The sequence below is a fragment of the Gracilinanus agilis genome, chromosome 2, assembly GCF_016433145.1.
Source record: "Gracilinanus agilis isolate LMUSP501 chromosome 2, AgileGrace, whole genome shotgun sequence".
Lineage (NCBI taxonomy): Eukaryota > Metazoa > Chordata > Mammalia > Didelphimorphia > Didelphidae > Gracilinanus > Gracilinanus agilis.
Genome location: NC_058131.1, coordinates 392,089,712 through 392,100,379, shown reverse-complemented (window position 1 = coordinate 392,100,379; position 10,668 = coordinate 392,089,712). Strand labels below are relative to the sequence as shown.

The window sequence follows — 10,668 nt, the reverse complement described above, 5'->3', positions numbered from 1 at the left end:
AGAGAGTCAATAGGACTTGTCCACTCCCGTTAAATTGTGAACTGCCCCAACCAAAAGGCAGCAGCACACACTTGCACAAAAGCAAATTGGTGTTTCATGCCCTTTTTCTAGCTATAACATTCCAGTCAGGCTTAAGAACCAAGTTCTAGGTACTTGGTGTCTCAGTTTCGCCATGGATGAACTTTTTATGTTCTGTCACTTCTACTAAGATAGCTCAGTATCAGCAAAAGTTACACATGAGCCATTCTCTCTTTTTTCCCCCAGCACTTCACATGTGTTATAATAGTTGGTCTCTACTCGTGGTAAAACCTTTGTCTTTTTAAATGCAGAGCTAAGCAAAAAGTTTCCTGATCCTTTGCAGCAAAATACAACAGAGGTACAGAAGCACCCACAGGAATGAACTCCCTTCATGTTTTTTTTTTTTTTTTTTTAATTTTTTTTTAATTTTTTTTTATTTTAAACCCTTAACTTCTGTGTATTGACTTATAGGTGGAAGAGTGGTAAGGGTAGGCAATGGGGGTCAAGTGACTTGCCCAGGGTCACACAGCTGGGAAGTGTCTGAGGCTGGATTTGAACCTAGGACCTCCTGTCTCTAGGCCTGGTTCTCAATCCACTGAGCTACCCAGCTGCCCCCTCCCTTCATGTTTTCTCTTTGCAAAAAGACTCTAGGAACCACTCTCCCATTTAACTACAACTAGTGCTTCTTGCTAGGGGGAGAAGGAGGTGAAGTTCATCTGACAGATATGACCCATTAAAGAAGTTGATACATCAGTGAGAGATTTCCTTTGTCCCTTGGGCTTGTGTCATATCAGTCACCCACAGTGATCTCACAACATATAGAGGAATTTTTGAAAGCTACTTTGCCATAAGAATAGCATCTTTTTTTTTTATCAGTGTGCTATTGTTTTTTAAAAACAACAGTGAGTCAAGGCTTAGGTATTACAAGGTCAGAGAGTGGGCTGTAATTGAATAGCCCTCTTTTTATTTTGACTTTTTTCATTTTCCTAGTTAGCCAAGGCCCATAAGAACTTCAGTTTGAGAATAGGGTGGGACCCAGAGTATACCTATCCTTCTCACATCAGAGTTAGATTAGGATTTCACTTATTCAGAATTCAGAATGTGACCAGTGGCAGAACTATTGACATGTGTAACCAGTGTTAGTGCAGTATCTGCCTAGCAAACTAATGAAGCAAAGCAGTAGAAATATAGTAATTAAGATCAAGTTACAGTTCCTCAGACTCCAGAAGGGACCGTACCCAGCCTTGGGCTACACGGTTGAAATTGGGTCTGTAGCTGAGGAGTTCCAGGCCACTTATGGGTTCTTTTGGAATGAAGGGTATATCCATTTTGGGGAATGTCTCAGAGATGAGGGGTCCTCCAAATGGCACTGGTGTCCTAGGAAAACAGAACAACATGGTCCAACTCTTGTAATTTATCCATCATTGAAAGGGTTTATGGAGGGGAAGGAGAAGTTTTTTTTCTGGTAGTGGAGATGGATTTTACCAAGACATGTGAAGTCTGTGTCTGTCACACAGAACACCAGTTAGAATTCTAATCCTAGCTCTGCCTCTGACTCATGTGACTTTAGACAAATGGCTTTCCTTCTCTAAGATTGGATAGCCCCATCTACAAAATGAAGGAATTCGACTTCCATGGTCTTTGAAGGCCTTTCATCTTCAGTGTGCTTTCCAGCTCTAAAATTCCTTATCCTGTATACAAAGGTCCCTTCCATATATGACATTTTTTGACTCCAGAGTTTTATGATGTGCAACGCTCTCTATCCAGATTATCATAGTGCTCTCTTAACTGGTGGTTAAAATAACTGGCAGATGAAGCGTTGGTGTTTCTGGAATGAACTTAGGAGGGCTGGAAAAGAAGCCTTTCCTGCTTCACATTGCTTCCTCTTGGACAAAAATAAACAGAAAGCCTAGAGAAGAGAAATTGTACTGCTCATGCAATCTTCTCCTGCTGTTTTTTGTGCAGGTAGGAAAATGTCCTAATTAGAAACAAAAACAAAAAAATTTGACTTTGGCGAGCCTACAAAAAGCTAGGTTTGGCCCATGTTACTGCTTGAAGAGAAATTCTCACCTGGGATTGAGAGCTAGAAACAAATGTGCTGAAAAGAAATCCTAACTTAGAAAAGGAGAATACACCCTGGTCTATGCTTTTATTTTAAACACACCAATAGAATAGCTAACCTATTGCTGTGTTTGTCATTCCTCAGCAGTAAGCTTAAGGACTACCATCATAAGCACTGGGAGTTATGTCTGAGTATTGAATATCTGTTTAGAGTTTTAAATAGAAGAGTGAGACAGAACAGTGAAGGGCAGCACTTGGCAGAATAGGTGTTTTAACATTTGTGGAGGTGAGAGGGTGACATCTTGTTAGTGTTAGAGAAGCCATCTCTCCCATCTTCCATCCCTCAAAGTTGCACTGGTGAACAAACACCACACCATTTTGTCATTTTGGGCTTGGTCATAGCATAACATTCTCCTAGCTAGGGAAATGAAGGAGGAAAGAGAAGAGTTAAAGCACTCCTTGTACTTCATGTTCCTGCTTAAAAGGGAATTGAATTAAAACCCAGTGTTATATTTCTGGCCCCTTTTTCTTCAAACTGGTTTATCCTTCTGGGACAGCTCGTGTTCAGGAAGCAAAATACTTGGTATGTACACCATCCCACAGATGACCTACCCAATGCATTCTTCAAGATCTATGGTTTAAACAATAACACATTGATCTCAGGACAGCTAGTGGTGGCTCAGTGGATAGAGCATCAGGCCTAGTCAGGAGATCCTGGGTTCAAATCTAGCCTCAGACACTTAGCTGTGTGGGCAAGTCACTTGACCCTCATTGCCTAGCCCTTACCACTTTTCTACCTTAGAACTAATACATAGTATTGATTCTGAGAATAGTAGGTAAGGGTTTAAAAAAACAGAATATTGCTCTCCTTTATGTATAAGCTTTGTTCTTAGTGCTTTGGAAGTGATTGATGAATAAGATATGGGGCCCTGATTATTAGCAGAGATAAGACAAGCACAAATCAGGACAGGTATGGGATAAGAGTCTTAAGAGCAGTGCCAAAAAAGGGAACACCTCAGTCTTTGGGGAATTTGGGGATCTTATTGGGTCATAGGTTTTAGAATTGGAAGTATCCTTAGAAGCTCTTTAGACCATCACCCTTATTTTACATTTCACAGAGGAGAGTGCCTTGAAAGATGGGAGAATTTCAATAAGCATAGTTCTGAAGGAGAGTGGAACAAGGGTGCTCCAAGTGAAGGGAACTGTGAGCAAAGGCAAGAAAGCTCTGGACGAGAAGAATTCTAGTGAATGAATGAAGCATGTATTAAGCAATTCCTATATGCAAAGAGCTGTGCTAAGTACCGGGGATAGAAATAGAAAACTAAGCCAGGATTTGTTCTCAAGATGCTGACATTTTAAGGAAACAGGCAGGAAGACAACATCCATGGAAGGTTTCAGTCATAAGGCAGATGTAAAAGTCCCCATTTTGTAGGGGACAGCAACAAAGTATGTTTTTTAAGTTTGACTAATGTATAGGATAAAGAACCATGATGATAGGGGCTGCAGTTGAGATCTAAGCTGAGGCTATGGCTGAGTCAATCTGTGACCAGTTTAGGGAATTATTCTGTGGCTCTATTCTGGGCTCTGGCTGGAGATAGCAAATGAAATAATCTCAAGGTATAGGGTCATTTGATCCTGCTCTCATTAGGTATGCATCCCGACTTCCTCCAAACTATTTGGTTACATCCCCTCAGTGATCTTACTTGTTGAAGCTCCTGTAGTCTGAGGGCCTGGGTGTGAGGTTTAGGTGGTCCCTGTGATAGTCCTTGTATCCATTCTTATAGCCAATGAACTCTTGCCATGGGGACCGGTAGCCTTTGGGAATCGCTGTGTGGTTGAACTTCTCTGGTGGGATGCCTGTCAGGGGCTTGGAATAGCCTGTCAGGGGCAATGGCAGACAACTGTGAGAAGTTAGCTTGAAGATAAGGAAGAGAGGTAGGAAGGAAAGGCCCCTCTTTTATCTCCTTCCTCCCCCTACCCCAGGAGATGCTCTGTCACCAATTAACTCTATGTTCTCTGGCAAGTTGCTTTCCTTCCCCGGCCCTCAGTTTCTTCATCTTTCAAATGGAGATAAATTGTTCCAGAATTGGCTTCCTTGTCTGATGATTCAAATGTCCCAGGGGGGAGATAATTACTGTGACATATGAAGAGTTCTGTATAAGAACCTCTAACACAAGAGGGTTTATGATTTATTCACATGTACTCCCCTCCACTGACAAATCACAAACTCCATGTTAGTAGATTAACTGTGGCCAAAAAAAAATCATTCATCTCTGGTAATGAGCCTTGGTGTACCTACCTTGTTAGGACTTGCCAGAGCTTGGGCTCTGCTAGCACAGCCTTTGAAAGACTTGGGTCCTCTCCACAAGACAGTGAAGCACTGGACAGCTTTGATATAGCTCTGTATAAATGCCAGAGATTGATGTTCTATGCAAATGTACCCATGTCTGCCTAATGCCTCATTAGAGTTCTTAGAATAATCTAGTGGAGATTGCTAAATCCCTCCCTCCAGTAGTTCCACTTAGTTTTGTTCTCATTTTACAGAGAGGAAGTGAAGCCCAGACAGAACAAGTGATTAGCCCGAGGCCTCTCATCAGGGAAGTGGCAGGATTTGAGCCCACAGCCTGTCTCAGAGGCCCGATGCCAGGGGCCAGAGGAACAGTGAGTCACATAATGGGAAGATCCCAGGCCTAAGAGAAAAGGTAGAAAGGCTAAATCCCAGCCCAGGGGAAGTTCCAGAAGCAGAATTAATTACACAGTTAAAAGGAAACTGGAATTGTAGCTCAGCCCCCTGCCCCTTTCAGGAATTCTCTTCAACATCCATGTCTAACCTTTGCTTAAACACATCCAAGGAGAGGATGTTTATGAGGTGACCCTTTCTGCATTTCCTCTGACTTCCCCAATCTACCCCCCTCTCCCCCATCTGAGAGAGATAGCCCAAGCCCTCCCCATTGTGAAAGCAGTATTGGTAGGCAGAGGGAGGGTGTGTGTGTGTGCGCCTATGCATATATATATGTGTGTGTGTGTGTGTGTGTGTATACATACATGCATATATATATATATAGCCTGCAAAGAAAGCCTGCTGCCTTACTTCTACTGAACAGAATACCTTCTCCCCTATAACTACCTGCCCCCACCAAAAAAAGATTTTATTTTTAATCAAGTTTACCCCTCAGCTCCAGAGTAAAGATTCTCTGACAGTTTCAAGCACCCTCCCTTCATAATTCCCCAATTGTCACACTCCCTCCAACCTCCCAGAGAAGTTGCTAACTCACCTGAGGCCAGGGCACTGGGGCTGGGGGCCCTTCCTTGGGGTAGTTCCTGATTGCTGATCTCAGGCCCAAGAGATGGGGTAGGAAAGATTTGGATCTCGGTCCTGTAGTTCTTCCCATTTGTGTCACTGTCAGTCTGGGCACAGGACAGGACCCCTGAGGGAGCTGGTCAGGATCCCTCTCCTCCCACTCCCACTCCCACTCCCACTCCCAGAGGATAACCTGGTTTCCCAGAGCTTGAAGTGCTTTAACCCCAACGACAAGCTCTACTCACAGCCTGCCCTTCTGGTAGTCCTGATGATGACGTGGTTCCCAAATCACACCCTCTATACTCTGAGCCTGAACTCTGTGGCAGAAAAGAGATAGTGTGATTGGGGAAGGAGCTCTTGACCTTTTTTGCAGCATCCTGTCTTCTCTCCTAGCTCAGGCTCCCAAAGAAAAGGCATTAGATCCAAGTTTTTTCCTGCCTTCTTTCTTTGCTTCCCTTCTGCCCCACACAGTGACTATCCCTATGTGGGGGGGTCATTGGGTTGTCATTTTGGGAACCCTCTAGCCCAGTGATGGGCAAACTACAGCTGGTGGGCCAGGTGCAGCCCCTTGAAATGTCCTAATCTGACGAGTACAATGAGTAGGATATAATACAATGAAACTTCTAAAGAGTTGCCTTAGAAACAGACTGACAGATGAGCGTTTCCTTTCCTTTGGCCTCCTCTTTAAAAAGTTTGCCCATCACTGCTCTAGCCTGTCTACTTGCCTTTTCTTTTCTGAATGTAGCTCACCAATGTAGAACTTATACAAGTGCACTTGTCCTTTGCCAATTATAGGGTCATAGATTTTTAGCTGGAAGATGTCAACTAATCCAACCCCTTCATTTTATAAAGGAGGAAACTGAGTCAAGAGGGGAAGCATTTTATTCAAGATCATACAGGTAATAAATAACTAGATCATGATTTGACCTCAGGTGTTCTGACTCCAAATCAAGTATTCTTCCCACTCTTCCACACTGCTTCCTCTGTCTCCCCCTCTTCTAAGAATGGTGGTGTTGACCAAAGTTGTAAGAGATTATACCAAGGGCATCCAAACTCTAATAAATCCTATAAAGCTGGAAAGACCTTGAGTGTAGACCCAGCAACCACTAATGTGTCTCATCTGCAGACCAACCCAACTAGATGCAAAGAGGCTGATTCCCAGAGGGTTGGTCACAAGATGATTAGAAGACCATCTACTAGGGCAGATAAGTGGCTTAGTGAATTGGAAACAGAATCTGACCTCAGACACTTCTGGCTTCAGGACCCCAGGAAAGTCACTTAACCCCCACTGCCTAGTCCTTACCACCCTTCTGCCTTGAAACCAATACACAGTATTGATTCTAAGGTAAAAGGTAAGGATTTAAAAAAAAATAAAACTTGGTAGCCATTTAAATTTTACAAAGGACTTTACTCATAATGGCACTGTGAAGGGTAGATGATCGCAAAGACTATTCTTTCCATTCTACAGATGTTGAAAGACCCCAGTAAACTACCCAAGGCTACCCAACTAATAAGTGACAGAGCCAGAATTTTAAACTAGTCTCCTGGCTCTAAATCCAGGCTCTTTCCACTGTAATGAAAGTCTGGACTCAATGTCCTCTCCAGGCTAGGGTCTAGGAAACTCCTGGCATAAAGGGTACAAACAGAAGAGAGGCTAGTGGAATCATACTCACCTGTGTCTGCTTGGCTGCATATTCAAAGGTGAACCTCTGCACTCTCTTCTGCCTCTTTTGGAACAGGAGAGAGCCCCTGTTAGAACGTAGGGACAACTCCTCCACCATGAGGTCCTGAGGAATGCTCACCTTCTTGCCCAAGTCCAGAGAAGGGGCTGTTAGAAGAAGGCCACAAACTGCTATCTTTTGTTGACCATAGTGAAACTGACCTACTGTCATTATCTCCAACAGTATGGATGTGCCAGCTATACTTTGTCACCTGGTACTGCTTGTGGCCAAGTTCATTAATCTGAGAAAAATTAGGCAAGAGGCAGTGCTCAGGCTGAGAGTAGTTCTATCTATGGCCAGGGTTAGGACTCACTGTGAGTCTTGAGTTCAGAGCTATTTCCTTAGAATTATATTCTATACATCAAAGGTGCTCCCCCAAAAGAGATGAAACCTGTAGCCTTTCATTTGATACCAGAATATGAGGAAGGAAACTCTTTACCCCTAGGAAGCCTGTACCAGAGGGCTGACTCAGGTCCTCTAAAAAAGGGGGATTTGTTCCTTGGCTTGGAAATAGAAGATTTCTAGTGACAGGGACCATGTTATGGAGATACTCAAGGTAGTTCCTAGAATGGAAAGAGATGTCTATAAAAAATCTGGTGACTTCAGCCCCATTTTAAAGAGAAGTCAAATTCAGGTCTAAGGGTTTACTATGATGTAGCAACCAACCTGGAGGACAAGACAGGATAAAATTGGTCAGCTAAGTAGTTCCACGATTTAGTTCTAGAACATAAGGGTCTTGGGGAAATTCTGGGATGGTCTTGCCTTCCTTGCCTTACCTGCTCCCATGAAATCCTGCACTGTGGCCATCATTAGCACCTTCTGCTCCTTGAAGGCTTCTGAAGAAAGAATCCAATGGGCAAGGGTCAAGAATTTAGAGAAAATAGCTCAGCCTTTATTGGCCCTGCTTGCCTCCACCACTTACATTGCACCCTCTTCTGGCTTTGATCTCCTTAAGAATTTCCCAGACTAAGCCCCAATCCTGTTCTCAATGAACTTCCCCAGGACAGAATATATCAAGGTGTACTTTACACATAATAGACATTTAATAAATATTTGTGGAATTAATCAAATGAAACTTATGTCTAAAAACTAGTGAATTTTCCAGAGTTCCTAGCCCTAGTGGCTGAGGCTGAACTATTTTCCAGCACTAAAATTCTTGCTTAGACTCAGGCCTTGCCTGGATCTTCATCAATGATGTTCCTAATATGTCTTTCCACTGGGAAGAGAGCACTTTATCCTAGGTTAGAGATAAGAGAGAGTACCTGCTGGGATGCCACCCAGTGAAGAAAGTGATGGGTTTGGAGGATGAAATGAGTATCTAGGTCAGTTATTCTTTTTCAACATGTAGCGGAAAGCTATTATTATTCTTATTATGTTCTAATGGAAAGAACACTGGACTTAGAGTCAAGTCTTGGCTTCGAGTTTTGGCCACTTCTACCTCTGTGGTAATGGCCAAATCACTTCATTACTGAGCTTCAATTTCTTCATCTTTGAAATGGGAATAAGATTAGTACTATCTCATTCCTCTGAGGGGAGGAAAAGAATGGCAATAATAGTAACTGACTTTTATCTAACACTTTAAAATGTGCATCACCCTTCACATACTTTTAAAGAAAAAAAAACTTAGGGTCAGAAAGACTTGCCTCTGAGCTCTAGTTCTGAATTAGTGAATAAAAGAGGTACCATTTGAACCCCTATCTTCCCGTTCACTACACCTAACTGTTTAGCTATTGATTACTAGGACTAGATGCTCAAACCCTTCACTCCTAGGAGACTTGCCTGACCGAATGAAAGTGTGCTAGCCCCTGTAAGGTGAAGGAATGAGTTCCATCCATAATGATCACTGAGGACATTCTGGGATCTAGGAAATCATGACCAGCAACTCAAGCTAGGGGTCTTAAACTACATAGGAATTTGCACCCAATTTGGAATCTATTTTCATATAAACTCAATTACTTGTAACTCTAGTCTTGACTTTTTTTCATTCCTACTCTTCTCCCTTGAGAATAAACCCTATAAAATGCACATTTTGGTATGGGATGTGTTGAGGTATAGCAAACAGAGAGGACAGGCAAGGACTTGTAAACCCTGGCCAGGGATGGGTAGTAGAAGCAAAAGAATGAATAATTAGAGATGAATTTGGAAGGTCCCTGGACTCAGGGAGCCAAGTAGTCTAACAGACCAGGAGATTCAGAGGCTCGTTTTCTTGAACCAGAAGTTAAAGGTTAGTGAGGTTTAGAATAGGGAATAAAAAAGGGAATCTCTGGGTCATTTCCAAGAGGATACAGATCTTCAGAATATCAGCAACATAGAATAATCCCTCATGTGCCCCAAAGGCCTTTGCCTAGCTAGTGAAAACAACAAAATCTGAGCTGTCAGTCATTGGTCCCGTGACCTGAGCCTTCTGGGATGGAGGCAGAGAGACATCCAAGGCCTGGGCAGTGAAGAGGGAAGAAGTGAGCCAGAGGGATCTCTCACCTGCCAACCCCTTGCAGAGATGTCAGAACTAGCCCAGGTTCTGATTTGGGAACTCAGGATACATAAACTGTCCAGCTTGTGCCTAGAGACACTAGACCAGTGGTGGTGAGACCCAAAACCTTCCCCATCTCCAAGTTTTCTGGGACCAAAGGAAGCAGAGTTCTAGATTGTTAAAAGTAAATTTAATATCCCTCATTCTAATAGTTTGTCATCCCTGTCTCCATCCTAGTCTCTTCCTCTTCATCTTGCTCTTCTCTTCTCCTGCCTCCTTTAACTGTTCTAGTATCAAAGAACCTTCCAGTTGCTTCATACAGCTTGGCTGCTTGATAAAAGCTGATGGTGGTTGGTGATGTTTCCCATCCCACTGAAGGAGAAAACTGAGGCCCAAGAAACCAAACCACTATCTTTCTGGGAGAGGATCCACCACTTTCTCCCAGGTGCCCCACCTAGACCAGGCTCCTTCCCTGCTCTGGCCCTCATTTTTCCCCATCTCTCAGTCTCAGCCCTATGTTCTATTTCCCAAGACATACACCCCAATCAACCTCATTATCTACCACATCTCACAATTGTTCTTTCTATTTTCAGGGAGTCTAAGTCTCACTTAAGCCAGTAATTCAGTTTGTAGCTCTTTCTATCATCTAAGCCAGGGGCAAAGTCCACATTCATCATGTCCTCTCTAGGGCTATCATATTTTACTCGGCTTTAAAGTAAGAGTAAAGGTTTTAAATATAGAACTATCTCTCCCAATCTCAGCCCTGAAGTCTCTGGTACCTGATTGTGTAGATCCACGTCTGGTGAGAGTCCTCAGGAGCTAGAAGGAACAATGATGGATCCCCAATTTGGGCGCAAAAGGATAACCAGGTCCTAGGCGGTAGTCCTTGACTTGGTATGCTCCTCTGCCGGCTCAGGGGTTCAGCTGACACTGAGCAGTTATGTTTGCATATGTCACAGTCTTATTTCGGGCTGCGACATGAGCAGGAGCCAGATGCTAAAAGCATTAGGAAGGCGTTGAGGGAGACAGGTGGCCCATCTGTACAGGCGGGCCCCTGAGAGCTGTCAGGAACGTGGTCACATCACAGTTCTACAGGC

The 10,668-nt window shown here is 43.4% G+C and overlaps 1 protein-coding gene across 2 annotated transcripts; it reads right to left on the bottom strand.

Annotated features, from left to right (window-relative positions):
* Positions 1-932: 932 nt before the first annotated feature.
* On the bottom strand, positions 933-10,489 carry MYOZ3 (myozenin 3). 2 transcript variants are annotated; one of them, XM_044661790.1, is made up of 7 exons: positions 10,351-10,489; positions 7,878-7,937; positions 7,054-7,208; positions 5,626-5,697; positions 5,355-5,487; positions 3,783-3,957; positions 933-1,395 (listed from the first exon to the last, which is right to left on the bottom strand). In XM_044661790.1, exons 2-7 carry the CDS (start codon positions 7,909-7,911, stop codon positions 1,224-1,226), a joined length of 741 nt encoding a protein of 246 aa, XP_044517725.1. In that variant the 5' UTR covers positions 7,912-7,937; positions 10,351-10,489; the 3' UTR covers positions 933-1,223. The 2 variants fall into 2 exon arrangements, with proteins under 2 accessions (XP_044517725.1, XP_044517726.1); XM_044661791.1 differs by lacking the exon at positions 5,626-5,697.
* Positions 10,490-10,668: the final 179 nt, after the last annotated feature.

Bases quoted from the DNA above. Each gene is read 5' to 3' on its own strand.
- MYOZ3 (XM_044661790.1), bottom strand. From the start codon at position 7,911: ATGATGGCCACAGTGCAGGATTTCATGGGAGCAG. The intron at 7,209-7,877 runs GTAAGGCAAGGA...TTCTTCTAACAG, and splicing joins GCAGGATTTCATGGGAGCAG to CCCCTTCTCTGGACTTGGGC. The intron at 5,698-7,053 runs GTGAGTATGATT...TTTCTGCCACAG, and splicing joins ATGCAGCCAAGCAGACACAG to AGTTCAGGCTCAGAGTATAG.